Source organism: Micropterus dolomieu, linkage group LG20 (genome assembly GCF_021292245.1).
Source record: "Micropterus dolomieu isolate WLL.071019.BEF.003 ecotype Adirondacks linkage group LG20, ASM2129224v1, whole genome shotgun sequence".
Lineage (NCBI taxonomy): Eukaryota > Metazoa > Chordata > Actinopteri > Centrarchiformes > Centrarchidae > Micropterus > Micropterus dolomieu.
In genome coordinates this window covers 26,725,231-26,748,241 of record NC_060169.1, presented here as the reverse complement: position 1 = coordinate 26,748,241, position 23,011 = coordinate 26,725,231, and the positions used below count along the sequence as shown (strand labels likewise).

The following is a 23,011-nucleotide window of genomic DNA, read 5'->3' as shown; positions in this document are numbered from 1 at the left end:
CTGTATGACCTCCCTACAACGCCTGGGCATGCTCCTGATGAGGTGGCGGATGGTCTCCTGAGGGATCTCCTCCCAGACCTGGACTAAAGCATCCGCCAACTCCTGGACAGTCTGTGGTGCAACGTGGCGTTGGTGGTTGGAGCGAGACATGATGTCCCAGATGTGCTCAATTGGATTCAGGTCTGGGGAACGGGCGGGCCAGTCCATAGCATCAATGCCTTCCTCTTGCAGGAACTGCTGACACACTCCAGCCCCATGAGGTCTAGCATTGTCTTGCATTAGGAGGAACCCAAGGCCAACCGCACCAGCATATGGTCTCACAAGGGGTCTGAGGATCTCATCTCGGTACCTAATGGCAGTCAGGCTACCTCTGGCGAGCACATGAAGGGCTGTGCAGCCCCCCAAAGAAATGCCACCCCACACCATTACTGACCCACCGCCAAACCGGTCATGCTGGAGGATGTTGCAGGCAGCAGAACGTTCTCCACGGCGTCTCCATACTCTGTCACTCATGTGCTCAGTGTGAACCTGCTTTCATCTGTGAAGAGCTCAGCGAATTTGCCAATCTTGCATCCTGCACGGTGTTGGGCTGTAAGGACAACCCCCACCTGTGGACGTCGGGCCCTCATACCACCCTCATGGAGTCTGTTTCTGACCATTTGAGCCAACACAAGCACATTTGTGGCCTGCTGGAGGTCATTTTGCAGGGCTCTGGCAGTGCTCCTCCTGCTCCTCCTTGCACAAAGGTGGAGGTAGCGGTCCTGCTGCTGGGCTGTTACCCTCCCACGTCCTCCTCCACGTCTCCTGATGTACTGGCCTGTCTCCTGGTAGCGCCTCCATGCTCTGGACACTACGCTGACAGACACAGCAAACCTTCGTGCCACAGCTCGCATTGATGTGCCATCCTGGATGAGCTGCACTACCTGAGCCACTTGTGTGGGTTGTAGACTCCGTCTCATGCTACCACTAGAGTGAAAGCACCGCCAGCATTCAAAAGTGACCAAAACATCAGCCAGGAAGCATAGGAACTGAGAAGTGGTCTGTGGTCACCACCTGCAGAACTCCTTTATTGGGGGTGTCTTGCTAATTGCCTATAATTTCCACCTGTCTATTCCATTTGCACAACAGCATGTGAAATTGATTGTCAATCAGTGTTGCTTCCTAAGTGGACAGTTTGATTTCACAGGAGTGTGATTGACTTGGAGTTACATCGTGTTGTTTAAGTGTTCCCTTTATTTTTTTGAGCAGTGTATGAGGCTGGCATAAACTCTCTGGGCTTGAGTGTGTTCACCTGCAATCTGATATGTGTAAAATTAGCCATTAAATGTCTTATTGCAAGATCATTGGAAGACACAGTTAAAATTTGTTTAGTAGTGGAAAATGTGCTTTATGGTGTATAGAAAGATGTTTCTAAAATTTTAAGGGGTACTCCACCGAATTTAGACCTCAAAGTTTGTCAGCGCATGAGGTTGTACTAGATATGTGAAAAAAATATACAAAGCCTTTGATGGATCCAGAGGGAGCAGTGTGAAGTATGCCTCAAGTGATGATGGTTGGAAAATGCAAAGAAGTGACCTTACCAGACCTCTGTTGCCCGCTCCTCATCTCTGCTTGAGACTAGTAACTTGAAGCCACGTTAGCTGCTACTAGCCTGCTACACCTTGACTGTCAGTCGAGTTGAATTGTGGGTAACGTAGGCACCAAGTTTCTAAATAAAAAAGATGACCTCTGGTTCTGTCCTGCATCGTTTTTTATCCTTTTTATACACCCTATCCATCGTGACTTCCAAAGTTATGAAAAGTCATGTTAAATTGTTGGAATACTTTTTAAGAGGTTATATTATTTTAAAATAATTTATTAAAAAAATAATTTTCACGTTGAACACAGCTTATTTTTCCTCTTAATGGCATTAATTGGTTGCTGATTTGCTGAGCCTGAGCCACTTTGGATGCAACTGAATAACGCATACAGTTCATGACAGAATTGTATGCAAACTTTGTGCAAACTGTTCCCCAAAAGTAGATAATATCTTTTCATTTTCATATTGTAGCTCTCAACACAAAATGCAAGAAAGCAGGTGCAATGAATTTGTATGAATATCAGTTGGCAGGTTAGTTCTAATTACTTACCTGAACCTGAAGATTCAATTGCAAAATGACCTCAGAAATGATCGGATGCTTACAGGAAGATTGTTCAAAATAACCCAGATGTTTTAACACATTTGCACATACTTTATGCACATTGAAGAAAAGTAGACTTTTGTACAATATCTCACTAAATATATTTACATGACATACAATTCGCCATCAGTGCAATACATAGGAATGTTGCATATTTACCAAATGTTAGACTCTTTCCTTTATGAAGAAAAATAATTCCAGTGACAGAAGCTGATATAACTAATGTGTAAAGTAGCATGTGCAACTTTCATATTGGTTAACAGCTTCACAGGAAATAAAAAAAATAAAATCTTAGTACCACCCTATCAATAATCAAATATTAAGCATTGAAAAAGTAATAGATCACATGTACATATATATCTTCATACATGTAATGGATTGCTTTTGTACAAATATTTTATGTAACTTTGGCAGTTTATCAGGAACAAAGTTATCGGAAAAATATGAAACAATAATATCAAACTGTCAGCAATGTCATGTAAGCTTGCCTTCCAAAGCTCATGTTCACAGTGGTCATTCAGAAAGGCTGGAAGCTGATGGCCAAAAAGAAGGAACAAAAAGCCAAAGAAAAAGAAAACATTTCCATCCTTTTTGCTAAGACTGTTAGCACTGGTGACTGTCGTCATTGTTGTCATGGTTATAAAATTACAAACACCTATGAAGGTTTACATAGCAGTCATCGCCATTTAAAAAAACATGGTCTATTTTCAGGTCGACTTAAAATACAAACAGTTTGAAGGCAAGGGGACAGGACCCTGCTCGGTGGTCACTGTGGAATCATGGGAGAGACATGACCGAGAAGAGGACATGCACAACAGTGCCGTGTGGAAGAACGTGAAGCCAAAAAACGAGGGTGCAAAATGAAAGACTTTGCAACAATCAAAACGCCACACGGTCAGAAAATGACTTACACCGGACAAAATAACTGAGCAAATTTCAAACATACAAAGTTCACCATAATTCATATACGTTGGTTTTGTTCTTTTTTCACTGGTTTGGCACTTTATTGGAACAAATCTCTGTTCAAAAAGACTAAATGTTGTACAAAAGGTATTTCATGTCTCGTTAACATAACTCGTAGAATATAGTACTTAATAGTAAGCATACGGTAAGTAAACACTTGTACATACTGTAGTTTTAAAATGAACATTCCAACAGATGTTTTACGCACATGCACAAAAACAAACAAACAAACACAACTCTCTCTCTCACTGTCTTGCTGCCTTGCCACATTTGTGCCTTCTCGGCTTCTCTTTGGACAATCTCATTCTCCAGCTATCCAGAAAGAACAACTGTTGCTACTGCTCTCTCCTTTTTCTCTTTATCTCTCACCTAAGACAACACAACAATTTTTAATACTGCATTTTTGCTCCACATTACGACACTTCCTCTGCCGAGCGTGTGTCTGTCTTGAGACGCACAAACTCCTTGGCCACCTCATCGTTGGTCCTTTGAGAGAGTATCCTCATGATGGTGAGGCCAGTTTCGTCCATGGAGATGCTCTTCATCAGGGGGTAGCAGGCGGAGCAGCTGCCCTTGTCCGCCAGCTCTCGGAGCTGGATGACCGTCATGCCGATGACACGGTCCTCGCGGGCAAAGCAGTAGTCCTTTACTGAGACGTGCAGCTCGTACGCCTCTGGACCATGTTCATTACTTAGAACACTGGAGAAATGACACGGTGAGATCAGAAAGGTCAAACTCAAGAGTTCAAATATGTAGAGTATGTTTTACTCTACTGTAGTATTCAATAAGTTTAGAAATTGTTCAACCTGCATAGATCATAAAAATGTAGGGTTTACCATAACATGACAGTTCAGATACTGTCAAGCAGTTTTTAAGCCACTTAAAAGTAGCCTGTACTAAATGGACAAATAGGGCACAAGTCTATGCTAGGATTGCTAAAGCATTCTCTTGACTTCCTTCTACAGTTTCAATGCAATGAGCAGAAGTGCTGGTAAAGTAATTGCATTCTATTCTTTGATATGAACAAGGATACTCAACTTGATTTGCCCATGAGCCACTTACACAAAATGACACAAAGCCAGGGGCCAGGGACAGAGTCCCTGTAGGGAGGAGGTCGGGGCAGATTGATGGGTCAGACAAAGGACTTTCTCCCAGAAGTGTCTGTTGGTGTCCCGTGTGAAACCAAAAGTCAAGCCTTGATTTTTTATTTCATCCCAAACCATGACCTGTTCCTAAACTTTAACAAGTATTTTTGGTGAAGTTTTCTGAAGCCAAACTTCTCCCATTTGCCATACGCATCAGGTGTACATTAACTTTTCGCAGAAAGTGTCACCCTTTCTGCACACTGCAGAGATCACTGATAGGCTAATATGCAACTTCCCAAGTGAAATTGAACATTTACTAACGTCACCCATTGATTTGTGGACAACAGTTTTGAAGCATCAAGGTTGTCATTATGGCCATCGCCATCTTGTTTGTTTTGGGCCAGAGGTGACCGCATTTTAATGAGCGGTTGGAGCCAGGGAATAGCGAGGGTTTCTACCTAATGGTGTGTTCAGACTACAGCTGACAAAGCAACAGGTTTACATGGCACCCACCTGTCACTCACAACAACCACGCATTACTTTAAGCCTTAATATAATAACAAATCAGGTGAGTTATATAAAAATTTGCTCCCTATACAGTTTTCATGAATGGGAAAATTAACTCTAGAGACCAAAACTGTGCTTTGTACCAGGCTGTAAACATGATTATTTTTGCTGGAACATGGAGACAGACTCACTATGGGAGCCAGTCTCAAATGGCCATTTGGTGAACTGCAGTCTTTTTGGTAGTTTCAGTGTGAATCAATTTATTTTCATTGTGAATAAAAAAATGGAAGGCCACCTGGCACCCTATTGCGGGCTGTAAGTTGAGTATCACTGGCTTAGAACAATTGAAGGACTTCAACTGTAAGGTATTGCAAGTATTATATGGTATATACTAGGCATGTTTCCATCTAATTGTAATGTGAATTTTAAGCGAAAAAAAAAGTAAATGGGAAACGTGCATTTCCATCAGCTGGTTTGGAGCAAATAAACCAGGCTAGGAAAGTGTAGTTACGTCAGTTGATGTTACACATGGCTGTAATATACAAGACATATGGGTTCCAAATCAGAAACAAAACCAGCTGCATGGAACTGATGGCATTTGGTCCTCAGGAACATGTTTCAAGCGGGCAAACTGCTTCCAGCCATGTCTCTGCACATTATGGAAATATCCAGTAAGACACAGACAGCGGAAACAGCTTATCAGACGCGAGTTACAAGTTTGCTACGTCAGAACTTATTCGGCAAAAGTATTTCTCCCATTTAGCGCATTAACTGGTTTTCGACAAAGGCAAAAACCACTTCAAGTTGGTGTAAAAACCTTTTTGCGAAATTTAAAATTATTTTTTTTTCAGAATTTTGCTGTTTCCATCAACCTCTTATAATGCGATACTTCAAAATGTGCATTAAAAAACATTGATGGAAACATGGCTACTGTAACCAAAGCATTTTTACCAGCTGAAAATGCCAGGCTGGGAGCGCTAGGGTGTGCTTTGGAGGTGCAGCGTTTTTTTGGTTGAGGCGCTTTGGTTGCTATAATACATAATATCTGTGGAGGTGATGTGCTGCAAGTAGGCTTAGGTCTACATGCTCTGACCCTTGCTCTGCATGAAGAAAAGGCTGAAACACTGCCATTAGGCCTAACATAGCTGTGTCACACTCAGAGATGCAAAGAACATGGTCTTCTGTAAACGTTGTGAGACCAGCAAAAAGCTTTCAACCATGAACAATTTTGTATTGAAGCATCTGCTAAAGCAACGTGAAACTTAGCCTGTAGAGAGAAACTCCGGCAGCTAACGTTACTGCCAGTGACGCATCCACTCAGCAGGAGAGATGGGCATTAATCAACGTATTGTGTTTTGTAAAAGCACGCAATACTTCCCTTATAAATGCATGTGCAAAACAGTAACGTTAGTTCAAAAGTCAAGACACTTGCTTAATTGTTTGTTTTTATCTCAGACAGTGGCGTTAAAAAACTTTATATGCTTCGTAAAAATCATCCTCATTGATGCTGTTATGGATAACGTCACGTGATTAGTTTAAAAAGTCGGGAGAGACTTGCTTTGTTTTTTCTATTTCAGCCAGTGAGGTTAAGAAATGTTATGTACTGTAAAAATCATACTCATTGATGCTGTTATGAATATGGAATCAGTTAAAATGTCGGGAAAGACCTGCTTTGTTTTTTAATTATTTTTTAATAGCCTATATGATGCAGCCTCAGACCAGAGGATGCTGTATCATGTGTTTTCAGTTCGTCTGGTTGTTGAGTCCTCAGCTTAATTATTGTTCCAATAAAGTGGATTCATATCTAAAATACATTGCTGAACAGGTTTCCCGTCACTTTTATGGATTGCTGTGGTTGAAAGTCATTGTAACAGAATGAGTAACGTGACTATGTACTTTTAATACCCATTAATAAGTAAAGTAATATTATTACTTTTTAAATGAGTAATAAGTAAAAAGTTAGTCATTACAATGTCTGAGTAATTTGCCCAACACTGCAGCTAGATATGCCGTTTAAACTGATGTGCAGCGAGGACAGAATGCTGCTTTCTGCCCCCTGGTTGCGCGCAACTCTCGGGTGTGACGTTGCACAGAAACCCGTCTATAAAAATGTGTCCCTCCCATTGCAATGAATTGAAAAAAGACCCTGGCCTCCAGAAAAAACTTTTTGGTGGACACGGGCCCTAAGTTGCTGGAGGCTCTTCTGTACTGTGCAGTTAGCATATTAAAAAACTAGTTTGAAGGTACAGCAGCATTTAAGATACAGAATGTTGCACACTATATTGTAAATTGTATGCAGGTGGGTAAAATGCTGCAAATAATGATAATATCCTAAATAATATAGAAACTCTTTAACTAAAACAAAGGAAGCACGATTACTCACTATTGGAATGTTTCATTGTACTTTGGTGACCAATTGTTATTCTTGGTCTTGGTGCTGAATTTGCGCTTCTTGTCTGCCAGATGTGGTCCCACGGCGTTAACCTCTACAAATGGCCGGAACATGGCGTTGGTTTGCCAGATGAGGTTGTTCACTGCGACCACTGAGAAATGCAGAGAAAATAATAATCAGCAACATCGGATATTGTTTATTAGAAATATAGGAAAATCTATGACAGACACTAATGCTGAAAAACACTCCTGGCCCTGGTGTATTCCTGGCCCTATTTTCTATTTTGGCAAGTATATTTATCTTATTCCCACAGATAACTGGCTAATTGTAGAAAATGTTATGCTAAGATACTGTCAGAGCAAGTACAATGGAATTTGATAGCAGAAACATTTGCACTTATCAGGAATATTAATCGTAAACATCTTTGGATGTCAGTGCCAACAAATCAAACTTGCAGACTGTTTTGCACCAACATTAAAAAAGAAAAACAACAGACCATTGCGCAGTGTTTTGGGGGGTTTTGCATTTAGTTCTGTGGTGATTGCCAAAGTAATTCTGTGAAATGTAGAAAAATCACACAGAAATAGACAAGTGTAGAAAACAAATACAAAAAACCTAAACTGCAGTTCTTCCTCCTTTAATAATGGATTTTCCTTTAATAGAAACATATGATTGCCATAGTAACCTAACTGGCAAGTTACTGCTGCTAGCTGATTATAGCTGATTGCTGGCTACAGTGCATAAAGTGCTACTGCAGAACAGAACAGAAGTCATTGCAGCTATAGGGGTGATTATTTTTAGCTTTTGTTGATGACATTTAGAAAAAAAAAATCAACATGTGTGAAATGAAAGAAATGGACTTCAAAAAACAGTAGTGCTCATTTATACAAGTAAACAAGAATTGTTTTGCAAATTGTTTTCTCCAGAATAAAAAAATTAAATTAATGATATAAATGCATAAAATCTGCAGTTGATATCTGAACAAGTAAATGCAATTATTTGTACTTTGATTAAAATGAGTAGTATCATATATACACTCAGTTAGTGAAAAGTCTGAAACAAGACTAGGAGTCTACAGCCATGATTGGCTCTGTGAGGCTGTACTGAGGCACAGTGGTGCTTTGAGCTATGCTCACAATGACAATGCTAACATGCTGATGGTAAGCAGGTATTATGTTTACCACCTTAGTTTAGAGTGTTAGCATGCTAACATTTGCCATTTAAGACTACACAAAGTACATGGGAGGCTGATGGGAATGTCATTAGTTTTGCCGGTATTTAGTAAAAGAATATTAAATGTTGATCTGATGATGGCACTTGGTGAAAAGTTAAGGGATCACCAAAGTTATAACAATTGGGGGGTACCTCAGATAGGAAACATCCTCTGAGGAACACAAATCATGTCAGAAATCCATCAAATGTTTTATTGAGGTATTTCACTCGGGTCCAAACTGGTGGACTGGCTGACAGATCAACATTGCTATCCATAGAGCGAGTATTGGGCTAAGCCACAACTTTTTTATCTCCTCTACAAGAACAGAAAAGAAACCTACAGTACAACCTCCTACTTAAATGATGTCATCAGCAATCTTTCAGATGTTAATTTCCTCATTTGTTTCCCTAAAGCAAGCTCCATGACTTTACAACAATGCTGCTGATTGTGGCCCAGCAGCACTATCGCCCAAAATGAGATTATCACCATGAGCTGTCCATGGTGAACATTTGCAGGTGTGAATATATTTGAATAGAAATGACAAAAAAGCAGGCCACTGGGTATAGGAAAAATCTCACCCTTCACGCTGACTTTGTGCTCTCCAGTGCCAGGGTGAGAGATGAGATTCACTTGCATTGACACCTCCCCCACCGATCCGTTGGATGACTGACCTGGACACACACCAAAACAACAACAGGAGAATTGGAAAGCGGCATAATGAAAATCAGAGAGAATGGAGGAGTGGCAGAGTGGGAGCCACGGAGAGAAACAGAGAGATCAGGAAACAGAGACAGGATGAAAGGACAGAATCCAAAACTGTGGGTGCAGCTTTTTTTTGTAGTTGAGGTATACAGAAATTGATCCAAAAAGAACTGTAATAAAACGCCTCTCTGTATGTCAAAGCTAGAAAACTAAACCCAAAAAATACAGTAGAGGAGTACACTTGATTTCACCCCCATGGCAGCCCAGTAGCAGGCACAGGGTTTCCTTTAGCTTGAAGCTGAATGAGAACAACAAGAAGAAAAACAAGAAAAATGAAATAAATACTGGTTTGAAGGCCATAGAGGAGGCAGCTGGTGTGAAAGGATGCACTAAATAAATAATGTTCTACACAATGAAATCATCAAACTGTTCAGCTCGACAGAAATACAAACAAAACACTGGATTTGACTGCATGCAGACAAGTGGAAACAATGCATCAGAAAGGTAAAGATGGGACAAGAGTGTAAAGGAGGAAATGCCCTTTTGGGCACTGTTACGTGAGCATTACAATTTGAATCAAATAGCAACGTGTTGTTGCCAGGAACCAATTAGAATTGATTGCTGACCATGTGTCTCACATTGCCTGATGCAGGAATCCCTGCCCATTTCAGCTGCCTCTAAACACTGCCTTGTGTTTCATCCAACCCGGGACAAACAGATGTTGAACACTGGAAGGCAAATGCCGATGTGGTTGATGAAGGGGCATGTTGATCCAATAGCTAATCAATATGTGCCAAACATGCAGTGTCCATTATAGCTGGTAATGAAGAAACAAGCCTCCTGATTTATTGTAATGATGCTCTGAGAGGCTGGGGGGAGGGCGCAAAAACATTGCTGCTGCACAATTAAGCCCTGGACTTGTGGGAAATTAACAGAGCAATGCCATGGCACATTTATCTCAGCTACCGGCTGAAATAATGTAATAAATATTAACATTCTGCCTGTTTTTTGAGTGGAGTCAGAGACGAGACAGTTAGTGCCTTTATGAAATAGTAAATTGACATGTACACAGCAGACACTGGAATGGGCAGTTTGAGGAACCTGGGAGAACAGAGTGTGAGTAAGATGAATGATACATGAGGAAGATAAAGGAAAGCAGAAGTAGATAAAACAAATGTGCCAGAAAGGTGGGTCAGCAGATTAAGTGAGAAAACTGTTAACAAAAGGAACCAACAGATAAGAAAGGTGAGTAGAAGGTATTAATTGTTGCAGAGTTGCAGTTTAATTCATCACATGTTTCCAACAACCAAGGTGTTGCCCATAACCCACACAAGATTACTTAATAAGCAGAAAGCTGTGAAATATTCACATGAAATTACTGTATGAAGAACACAAAGCAGCTATACTACCTCAACTTGCTCCCTAACAAACAGAAAGACATGTATGCATCCAAGCGCAGGAATAGACTAGTGCATGCCGTGGTCTAAATGTGTCGCTGCCAGAGCACAGGGGTTGGTGATTAATGAAACACTGTCCACTGTGCTACATCAAGCATCAGCACATCCCCACACTGTTTACTGACCTAATGCACATTATCTACCTCAATACGCCCAGTTATAGACATCACATTAGACCACCTCAGTTAGATAGCGACGACATGGTGTCAACTCAGAAGGGGGGAAGGGATGGGATGAGAGAGAAAGAGGAAAAATCTAAAGAACAATCTCAAAATAGCACACAGTGAAACACTGCCCATCTGCCAGTCACTGAGAGCAAGCACGCTGGTTGGGCCTGCTGGCTGCCTGGCTTTCTCCCATTGCTATTCTGTTTCCTGCTGTCTGCTCAGGCAGCGTTCTGCAAGGCTGAACACACTGAGGCAAACAGGAGCATAAAGCTTGAACTCCCAACTGGACTGAATTCCCTCTCGAATCTCTCCGGACACCTGAAGGTATTTCAGCCTTGTTACAGAGAGTGATAGGAGGAAAAGTTCCATATAGTGACAGATGAATGAGACACATAAAAGTCAGACGGTGATGATGGAGAGAAAGAAGAGAGAGGGAATTTATGCATTTACACTACACATATACTGTATTTCAGTTGTCATGACAGTGGTTCTAATGAGAGTGAGACGGAGAAAAAGAGCATGGGAGCATTCAAGCCCTTCAGGGTGTGGAGTGAAGAGGCCACAGATAACTCAGCCTATTTGTTTTTTGTTTATTTTTTTCTTCAGTGAAAAAGAGTTATACAGTTAATGGGCTGATGCCATTACTGCAATGTCCACTGCACACAAAAGCCTATAGAAAATAAAGTGACACAGTGACATTCTCAGGACGCACATTCTGTAATGTAAAGAAAGCTAAGATAAGACTTTCCTCCTCACTTATCGCTTATAGCAAGGGTAGGTAATGAATTCAGTAGCATTTTAAAATATACATTTTATATATATGGTATATGTTTTATATTTTTTGTTATATTTGTTGAAATTCTCACAGGACTGTAATAAGGATGCCAATCATTTCATGCAAAATGAAATGATTGGCCTACCTACCTGCCTGTCTACCTACCTATCTGACCATTGTCTACCTTAGCGTACTCTGCCCATGCACTCATTGCGCATGAAAATGTGTTTTGGGGATTTTGAAGGGAGGCCTGAAGAGAGGGGGTAGGAATTTTCCGGTGGATACATTGCCAGTTTCTCCAACATTACCTACCCCAGCTTTTAAGACTATACGGTTATAGTAGTGAAAAGCTGCAGACATATGTATCAAGTTTATAAGATTTAATTTGAATATGTTCACTAACTAGGGTCTAGAGAACGTGCTAATGTGCTGCTGCACAAAAGTATACACAATCTGTGTTTTTATCACACCTTTCTAGCAACTTTCACAATCTAAGCATCTTTTAGCCTCACTTGGTCTTTCTTACATGTCTTGCCTTTACAGCAGCTTTCAATAGCAAGGACCACAATCAACAGATATGATTAAATGATTTATTCATTTATTGAACAAAACAGAAAGATGTACGAGGCTTGCCGTGGCTGACTAGACATTCGAAAGTGTTGTGGGGAAGCTACAATTGAGGAATCGGCCGTAGCACCCGGGCACGACGGACCCCCTATAACTCTATGGAGAGGAAGAAGGAAACCCCATGGAGAGGAGACTAGACAGAGAAAGGGGTCGGTGGGAGGGATACAGAATGTGAGAGCGAAGAAGAGGAGATGGGATGTGTGGGTATTTATGGAAATGCCGGGAGTGACGTCATTGATGTGTGGTCCCTCTCCTGAAACTCTGCTATCAGCACCAATTCTTTTTGTCTGAACCTACCCATGTAAGACACTTTTTATGGAAAAAGAAAACAGCTATTAACCTCAAAAGCTTTTCAGTATTTGAATGCCGTGGTAATTCCACTCCCTGAAATAGGGCGGCTCAATTATGGTAAAAAATCATAATCACGATTATTTTTGCCAATATTGAGATCACGATTATATGATTACTCATTGACTCATTGGACAAAACAGCACAATAAACATTTTATCTTGATTATGTTGTTTTCATAATTGTTGAAATCCAAAATCATAATTAAAAATGAAATTTGATTAATCTGCAAGCCCTAACCTGAACTCAAACCTAATTGAGCATGACCTCCTTACCTTGAGAGGTTTGGGTGCATATATATTTCTTGATCAAGGCATCTGTAGGTTGAGTGTAAAGGCTGAGAGCATATTTGAGGGATTTCATATCGGCGCTCTTTTCAAGGAATGTTTTCTTCAGCCCGTTTCCTCCAGCATGGAAGTATTGCTGAAAAAAAAAAAGAGCAGAAACAGATACTTCAGAATAACTCTGAACAACACTTTTGAGTTTATACACAACAACAGGTTACAGTTGGCTGAGAGAATAGCCTAGGATTACATGGACAGTATACATTTTATAAGGCGGAGGAGACAAATAAAGAGACCAGACAAGAGACAGCAGTAATAGCCACCATTGTAGCTAATTACTATGTATTTAAATCTGAAATCCATGCTTGGGTGGTTAATGCCCATTTGTGCTGATAAGCCTGATAGCTGAGGACAGACAAGGCTTTGCTTTCTTTTCAAATGCTGTCACCACTCCTACATGTGGAAGGTGGGAGGGTGGCTGTGGACAGACCTTATTAAGAAAGGAGATGTTGCTGAAGAGAAAAGATGAGAGGAACTTGGACACACATTTCTAAACCCTTTATAGCCATTATTCTTTTGGGTTTGTTATGGGTTTAGGTAGCGTTCTTCTGTAACACATGATCATTACAGGAACGAAGGAGTATTTGCAGAGTTAGTGTAGGGTCTGTTGTGGTAAAGTTAAAAAGTTGATACACACTAATCTCATATCCATACAGGCACTGGACAAAAAAGAATACTACAGTCGATGGACATAGGATTGTATATAGCAGTCAGGTGATATTTGAGCCACACCATCTTCATCAGAATCACTTTTTTGTGTTGTTGAGTAACTGTGCCTCAGCACAGTAGGAGGCACTGTTTTATGCCTTGCTAATGACTCATGAGTTACAAAATTTGACTGACACGTGCCTCCGGTGACTTTTACATAATCTGGCACACAGGGGGTGAGTCATGGGTGGAGATTATCAAAAGCAAGAAAATATAATCGCACACACTAAATGGGAAACTGCATTTAATTGATCCAAACCTAGCCTACAGCAAACAATAAATATGTTTTATGAATAAAGGTTCATGCTTTCTCTCACAAATGAACACTGAAACCAAGGCTAATCGTAGCCTAATGTATGTGATGATATCGTTCTACTGGATTTTGTGAGACAGCTGCCTTTTTTCTACAATCACTTCCAGGTCAGAGTTCAAAGAAAGGAACAAATGATGCATTATCCGGAATAAATTAAATGCACCATGACTGCATGACATCTTAGGCACTTTTCTATGGGACGGTGCATTTACCCATTATCCTACCGATTAGTTTTCATCGGTTCAAAGTTCAGTCTGGATTAAATATTTTCAGTGGGATAATCACAAAATGTACATACTAGTAGTAGTATATCTAGATAAAGTGGTTTATTTACTAAGTAGACTTTATAATCCTTGCTTGTGTGCTGACGGCATTTGCCACTTTACTGCAATTACATGTGTTTAGCTCCTTAGTATGTACCTTACCATTACTAGTCTAAAACTAGTAGCCAACAATACATATATGTAGTAGTTAATATTTACAGTATATTTGGTTCTACTCCAGTGCACCATTTTTTGTCTTTTGTAGATTAAAGATTTAAAGCTGTTGTGCCTGCAATATGAATAATATGATGCAAGTAACCCTCTGCACAGCATTTGTTGATCTGATCAGTCAACTTTCCTTAGGCACTATTTAACTGTGCTAATTGACTGTCCTCATTGGAATAATGATGAAAAGAAATTCCAACAACATGATTGATCTAAACCTACAGGTAGTTTCCTTGGAGACAACAGAATCAATTATTTTTCTCAGCACTTTATGATGCAGTGTTCCCCCAGTGGCATCTCACCATAACTCTCCTCTTGTCCCTGTAGAACAGAGTTGTGGTCTTGAAATTGTCTCATATCCCTTAACAACAAATGGCAGTAAATTAACATTGCTGCATTTCACGCTTTCTTTTCCTAACAGGCGTTGAGCATCTCTCCATATTCCAGGATATTGATTATCCTCAGATGGGTCTAGACTAGCCTAGTGCCATTTGTTTTTAAAAGTATAATGGTGCTTTCTTTCAGGCTTGTTGACAGTACTTTAATTTGGGTCTTCTTGAAACTACATTGTGTCTCATCAAAAAATATCAAGAGAGATACAAGCACAAACAAAAAGTGGATATTCTGAACAATTTATACCAGCCTCTGTTACAAGTCTCTTGCAATTTTGAGGTGACAGTGAAAAAAATTTCTCTCTCTTTTAGTCTGATGATGTTAAAATAAAAAATACTCGTGCGCACAGTGTGTGTTTTTTTAATCTCCACTAGGCCTAAGACTTTAGGGATCATGCATTTGATCATGTGTTTGTGGGCGTTAGTGTGCACAGCTAATCTCGCATGCCACTGGATCCATCATCAACCGAATATGTTTTGTGCACATTTATGTACGCTCAAGGACTTCTCATGATTTTGGTGATTTGGTGATTTAAAAATACATATTTTATCGACTGCTCTGTTTTAAGATTGACTGCTGACTCTTAACTGGTTGGTAAGTACATAAGTTGCATCAGTTACATTATGTACTTAATGTACGTACATTAAATACTTTGTCTGTTAATTTACTTACACATGCTAAAATAAGTCGACACTGACTTCTGGTTTCATACGGGACACGGACAGCGGTCTCCTGGTTGAAAGTCCTGTGTCTGTTTAGACGCTCCATTCATCTCTCCATTCACGCAGACTTTGTCGCTCTTTATACTACCAGTCACCTGACTTTTCCTCTCAGATATTCACGTGTAAAATGACATGCCGTCTCTGAACAACATAGGTCACTAAATGGGATAAAATAACACGCAAAAAGCAAAAAAGCCGTTGTGATAACACACAAAATGCCATTTGGTGATACCAGGCCGGTAGGAGATCTGCCCTCTAATGAGTACACTCTTCTAGTTTCCATTTAAGATATACTTGTACTGTAAATTGATCTTTTACAGCATGCAAACATCTGGATATAAACATCCACTTAAAATCCAGCATGAATGCTTGAAATAATGCAGGAGAGGTGCCCACAAATAAAATGTATTATTATTATTATTATTTAGATTTCAGCTTTAACCAACCTATTATATTAAAAACAAAGGAAAATAGATCGATTTACAAAATTCTCAATTAAGTCAATTTGCACATCCCTGCTCTGCTATGCCTCCTGTGGCTCTCTTGTCTTTATTAAAGGTCAAGTTTAGCCGCCCAGGTGTTTCTTGCTGGACGGCCAACGGTAAAATCAGCATGAAACTCACCTTGATGGTGGGAAGCACAAGGTCCATGGCTGCGCACTGTCGTGGGGTCAAACTTCTGGCTTCCTCTCGAATTACATGCTCCTGGAGGGAAATGAGATCAAGTCAAACACTTTACCAGTTGGCAAAACAGGAACACAGGTCACAATCAGATGCTTTGAATTTTAAAATGTTTCTCTAGCGTTGACCCAGGTGAGGCAAAACAGCACACAGTTGCAGTTAATTGCAGAATGTATGATACATTTTAGCCTTGCTGTCTCATACCAGCTCTAAAAATTCTATTTTAACCATGAAAAATGTTTTTGTCAATTATAATTGAAGTTTTCCTAATTTGTGAATTGATTACAGCAAATAACTTCTGGCACTACCTTATTTCCCAGGTGTTTCCCTTACAAGCCATAGGCAAAATGGCATTAAAGTTTTATGAAAGGGGTTCTGAAGAAACTAAATCACAGATGCAAACTGCTAGAATCGTTGGTCCTACTCTACACAGTTTCATGTGTCTCTCCCCTCGTGTGCTCAAAAGCAGACTAGTCTGTGAACATGAGCTTGGTTGGTTGCTAAGATTTAATCAGCATAACCACACTAGAAGAGACGTGTAAAACAAAAATGCACACCCCCTCCCTCAAATCAGATGAAACACACATATATGTCTTTTGTATTCAGAATGTGATATAGATTTAACAGCTACAAGTTGGTTTTAAAGATTTTAAAGAGCTGGTGTCAGATGAAAGATGCTTTAATCAACATCTGTGCTGAGATGTTGTCTGTTTTGATGCCAAAAATGCACTGGGCCCACTTGATTTGTATTGACTCACTTCCAGTAATCTCCCCATCCCGGGATAACAATGTAATGGTGAGCCCCAAAATAACAAACGGCTGCAGGCTGGAAGAACTACTTCTCTCTAATGAAAACCCCATGGTGAAGATGTATGGACACTGTGCTTGTTACTTGATGAAAAAAGGGCCTTTCTTTGGATTCAATTTGTTTTCATTTTCCCCATGAGTGTGATAATACAATGATGATATTATTTCTCGTAAGTACAGAACTGTATATTCATTTAAAGAAATTAATCTTCTGACCATATTTAGGAGAGAGAGCAGATAAAACACTAGAAATCCTCCTTTGAAACATATTTGCTTAACCAGATAATTGTAACCCAGAGATAACCATAGATTTGTGAAGATGGAAAGATGTGATTTTCAAAGTGGTCCCCACACAGCATCATTTGTCTCTGACAAACAACATATCAGCCTGAGTAACTCTGCTGTTCCATGAATCCATTACATGGGTCATAGGTCAAAGCACTTTGACAGGTATTCGTTTTGCATGTTAACACCTGTAGTAAATGTTGTTACACACATACATTAATAATAGAATAAAATAGAATATATGATGTAACTAATTGTAACCAAACAACACAGCCAGCATCACAATTAACTTCAAGTCAAAGAATATACAGAATATAAATTATTTGGGTATGGCGAACTGAAAATTATTATCATAAATGATAAACCACTTCAGTGGTTTGGAAGAGAACAGAAACAAAACCATCTGTACACTGATGTACAGTATCCAGATGTGCCCTCTAAGGACATCCGACACACACAATACAAACAGTGCGAACACACAAACAGGTAAACACTCGTATAAATGCTGCTAAAAACACATTCAGCTTGCAGCCCGTGTATGACTGAGCTAAAATACCTCTCTGAGGTACTGTCATACCACAGTTGTTAGTGAAACCACAGTGTAACCACTGATCCATTCCAGCGCCTCACTACACCGAGCTCGAGGGATAAAACATCCTCCGGTCACATCGGCAATTAGATACCAGCCTGGCTAGTGTTGCAATGAGTTACACTGTGCAATGCAAAAGCCTACAGTATCTTACATGACTATGCTTCCAAATGACATATCCTTCTATCCAAATCTGTAATTGAAGTAAATCAAAGTTAGGTGCTCTTGGTAACTGATCCATCTACTTGTATATTTCCATCCAAACAATTATACACATGTATTTAAAATCTATTTTATATTTTTGTTATTAATGTTGATATTTAGTTACATATCTGACTAGCTACAAAGAGACTATTTAAAATTGGAATATATTTATATATGGCAGTGTGGGGAGTTCCCTGTAGTGCATTTAGTTTGTGTATATCTGCATTACCTATAATGCCTCTGATATACTGTTTACAATATAATATATAATCCACGTTCAGCATAATTAGAAATCTCATTGTGTGTGTAGACATAATGCATGTTTTACTGAGATGATGAGTCGGCTAAGCTTTGAGGAATCCGTTTTAGAAATGAGACGCTAGAAGGTTCAGACAGTGTGCTGAGATTAGCAACACCTGCTTTGGGTTCATCCAAAAATTACCTTCAGTTTGGACAGCTGTCCCAAGTCCTTGGCAGCATTGAAGATCATCTGAGCTCCTTGCTGTTGAAGTGACGGATATTGTTCGGTTATGGCAAAATACACAGGGAAACACTTAAAAGATAATTATAGAAAAATTATAAGAACAAAATAAGCACCAGATGTTGGGGACAAAAGGGGCAAAATCTTGTAATTGTGTTTTAAAGCTGCGCTAGGCTAACTGCAGGTGGCAGAGAGAGTAAAATGTTTGAACAATGCTTGACATGATAGCTATCAAATAGAGCCTGACCGATTTATCATTTTGTAGATATTGTAGGCCGATAAGTGGTCTTGCAGATATATCTGCATCGGCGTTTATAACACCCGATACATGACTATTAAAAAAGAGAAACAGAGAGTTGGATCCTTCTCTCATGCCATGAGTGTTGCATAGTTTGCACACCAGTGGGTGCGCTGCAGCTCCTCTGTTAACAACACTGCAGCACCACAGAACAAAATACCAGCTGACCGCAGTCTACTGGAGTTCAGAGCCGGCTCTGCTGGAGCTACTGTAGCTCAGCTCCCTCACTCTGTTCACGGTGAGTTGGTCATTTGTCACTTCAATTATATGAGTTAGATAATAATAAAAACAGCCCTCATCATTTCTCCTCTCCTGAAAACATTCATACCAGACTTGCTAACCTTCCCATTTTTCACTGCACCCTCCCGGGTCACAGCAGGATGTTTAATGTTATAGTATTTATTCTGAAACAGTGCGTCACTTCTAGTGAATGGTCCTCTCATTTCTCATAGTTTATCACTTCTAAATATTATTAAACATAACTTACAGCAGCTAACGCTGCCCGTTGTTAAATTAGCCACAGAGCGAATGCCATGTTTATCACTGGAGGGGCGCTAACGTTACTGAGTGATTAAATTATAGTGTTTGATGTATTCTAAATATATCGTTGAGCTGCTCATCTGTAGTTACAATCAGTGTGTCAGAAATGATTAAACCAGAGCGGACTTGTGAATAAATGTGAGATGTACCAGTATCTAATACGGCTTCCTGCCTAACAAAGTTCTCTAACATTATCTCTTCGTTTGAATGTGAAACGTTAGTGTGAAATCTCAAAGTTACAGGTCCACGTTGCAGAAGGTCATTTATTAAACAACAGTGTTTCCTGTGGGTCACTGTATCATAGACGATATGTTTTAGAGCCAGGTGCTGGTTCTGAAATGGTTTCTCGTACTAACTATTAATAACTATTGCATGACAAAAAATATATATTTAATTATTTGCCTATGTAGGAGAGCCCTATTTATCATTATTATTATAGTAATGACATGAGAGATGATGAGATATACGATGTTATTATTATTAGTAGCAGTAGTAGTATATAGGTATTTTTTTATAGTTTCTGTTTTGCTGGCCCCCACAACACACTATTTACTTTAATATTTATTAGTAGTAGTACTCTATAATTTATAACATCAGACATTTTCAAAAATTTTCTGTAGTTTTGTTCTTATTTATCAAAACCTTAATATATTTTGTTGTACTTGATCTACTGATCAAAGTACTATTTGTAACAATAAAAAAGTTTCTTTTTATACTGTCATGGTATCTTGGTATGGTCTCAACATAACAAAACGTTAGGGATAATCTTTGTTTATGTTTCTTAAAATAAGGGGAAAAACCAATATCGGCTGACATATCGGCTATTGGATTTAAAAAATCTCAAATATCGAAATCGGTATCAGACTTAAAAATTCCATATCATTCGGGATCTACTTTAAAATGCACTTTCATGTTTCCATCGACAATAAAACCAACAACCTGTAAATAAGATATTCCTGAGATAAAAAACGTCAACCTGGCTCTTAAAAATACACTCCACGTGTGTGAAGATTTAGAGATGTTAGCCATGTTGTTTCATCTCATGTACAGTAATGTGTGTGTTATGAGGGAGAGAACAGATGGAAGAAATGAGAGAGAGACAGGTGGAGAAGAGGAGGGAGGTGGAGGGCAAGGCATGAGATAAAAGAGTAACAGAAAAGGGAAAGAGACAGATAATTAATCAAACTCACACTCTGGTCATTCAACGGAGGCAGAACAATTGTTCTCTCGATTGTATTCAGCACAATTTTCCACAGCTCTTTGAGGACTCGTTTCAACACAGTCTTCTCACAAATCTTGGCAAATAACATCAAACTGCAAACCAGCAAAAGAAGGGCATTTATCAGGTCAACAGTCAAAAGCACCAGTGTCAAACTGGGACATGGCTGAAGGCTCCAAGTGATGATGTCTTCATACATAATATGATTAAATAAAGAAAAACACCTGTGATTCATAGAATGAATGCAGCCGCTTTATGCCTTAATCTCACCCTATTGTGCAAGCAAGCAGGGTCTCAGAGACAGGAGGAAGCTTTTGGTATTTCCATATCATTAAGAGGATTCCCTGTAATACCCCATTGGCCTAAATGTTGCTTTGACATATGGTTGAGAGCGATTCCCAGAGCTCAGCTGAACCACATCATCACTATGGTTCTTTTACCACAGAAGTAAATACAGTCCCTAGGTTGAGTTAATAGACATTCACAGATATGTTGGTCTCTTTCTTTCTGAAAACAAATGTAAAATGCTAATGATTATTATTTGGCTGTATTCATTTCATGAGCTCTGTGTTGTTACTGATCAATCTGATAAAAGAATGATCAATTTACTGTATGTCCATACAATTTAAAAAATTGTTAGGTCAGAAACATTGTTATTATAGTTCAGTATTTACATGGCTCTGGTCAAAGCAGCTTAGTTACCCATTCAGAAAGCAAACTAATATTGCAAGTCAAAAACTCACCAAACAGAAATAGTCAACAGATCAATGTTTGAGCAACCATGACTGAGAAGTTGGTTTTCTATTCTACATTCACTAGACTGACACTACTGACAGCAGTCAGTACCTGTTTCTTCAAATAAATCAATAAAGCTCTTAAAACTAGATTTTGACACATGAGCTGTATATATGACAGGATCATCATTAAGTAGCAATGTAGGAGTTTATTTTGGTATTTAGTGGTCCCTAACACATTGCAATTAAACAAATAAAAAAACAAAACCAATTGAAATGCAATAAACCTGAGACTTTAAGTTCCCCGAGGAATGGGCATGGTAAAAGGACTATGGACTCATGAGGAGTGGTTAGGGGTTCAGGCAGCTCTACCCCCAAGCCATGCCCCGCCCCCTTACACATGAGTGGGTAGAGGTTGCTAAAGGGTGTAGTTGGCCACCTGTCCTGTAAGCTTTTTGTCACACCACGCGAGTAAATTTCTCCAGGCGAAATCCTATTCTGACAACACCTTAAGGTCAAAACTCTCAAATGTGATGGCAATGGGTGGCTGAGTCTATTAAATATTGAATTAATGACTTTCAAATGGTTTCTTAAAGAGGTTGGCACTTATGGAAGACAGTATATACCCACTTTTTATCCAGAAGGTCCATAAGTGGCCGCAGGACAGTCTCTGCATCCATGGCAGCGTTACTCCCTTTGGCTGAACCTTTCATCTGAACCAGCTCCTGGTTCATCTGCTTCACACAGTCCTCGATCACAGGTTTGAAACTGTGTGATGGCAAAAAAACAACAATCCTTGAAATCCTTTGTTACTAGGTCCCATATTTTAGGCAGGAGCAGTGAGCTAACTTCACTCCAGCTGTTCCTATTAGATTATTGAAAAGATATTCACATGGGTGTCTTTTGTTCAAGCTGAAATGTTTAGCAACTTGCTGTGCTCACTGAGCAACTTGCTGTGCTCACTGAGCATGGTGCACAGCAAGAGCTCGAGTCAGTTATGTACACAAAAGTCTGTCAATAACTAAGCAGTTCTTGTAGTACAATTTCTTTGACAGAACAAGATGTGAATGGAGACGTTAACCTTAATGAAAATGATCCCACACAGACACACGCTGAGTCACACTAATGCTCACCTGCAGCCAAACACTCCGCTGAGTTCATCCAGCACCGTGTTGAGCTTATTCTGCAGCTCCTTTAGCAGATCACTGGCCTCTGCATCCAGCTGTCAGTGGAAGGCAGACAGTTACTACATCATTACACTTCATACTCTAGCCCACACTGACTAGAATCTCTGCCTAAACTTGGGTGGGGGTGCTGGGGTGGGGGAGACGACAGGCACAGAGGAGAGGTAACCTGCCTCACTAGTGGCCTCCCACTCATTGTGCCTGCCATCTGTGCCGAGCGACGTTCTGAATACAAATAGCCGGCTCACCTCCGAGCACTGCAATGATGACTGCTTGCCGAGTCATGAGACATGGTGTCAGCAAAGAAGCAGCCAGCTAGTCGTCTCAAAAGGGAAGGAAGGGATTTTTGTGCACTGCTACATGAGTTACAGTAGAGAGAGTATGCCGTCAGGCAGCCTCGTTACATCTCAGGGGAATCAAGCTTACTGTCATATATACATAAATCCTTGTATCTACAGATGTTCTGATACTCTAATCCTCAGACTGACTTTTTCTGTACAGGAGGAAAATTGTTGCTGTAGGGGAATATACTGGTCAAGTGTGCTTATTATTCAGGAGATAATGGTCTAACTAGATTAATATCAGTGACTATACTTTGCTACAAGC

The 23,011-nt window shown here is 39.8% G+C and overlaps 1 protein-coding gene across 1 annotated transcript in view; it reads right to left on the bottom strand.

Annotated features, from left to right (window-relative positions):
* Positions 1-2,487: 2,487 nt before the first annotated feature.
* The window catches only part of LOC123959129 (protein unc-13 homolog C-like), a 125,649-nt gene continuing 105,125 nt past the window's right edge, over positions 2,488-23,011 (bottom strand). Inside the window, exons 22-30 of the mRNA XM_046033025.1 lie at positions 22,355-22,443; positions 21,852-21,989; positions 20,459-20,582; positions 18,392-18,451; positions 16,008-16,088; positions 12,692-12,839; positions 8,919-9,011; positions 7,119-7,278; positions 2,488-3,842 (exon numbers count right to left, since the gene is read on the bottom strand). Coding sequence (XP_045888981.1) covers positions 3,557-3,842; positions 7,119-7,278; positions 8,919-9,011; positions 12,692-12,839; positions 16,008-16,088; positions 18,392-18,451; positions 20,459-20,582; positions 21,852-21,989; positions 22,355-22,443 — 1,179 coding nt within the window. The 3' untranslated portion in view covers positions 2,488-3,556. The remainder of the gene's footprint in view (positions 3,843-7,118; positions 7,279-8,918; positions 9,012-12,691; positions 12,840-16,007; positions 16,089-18,391; positions 18,452-20,458; positions 20,583-21,851; positions 21,990-22,354; positions 22,444-23,011) is intronic.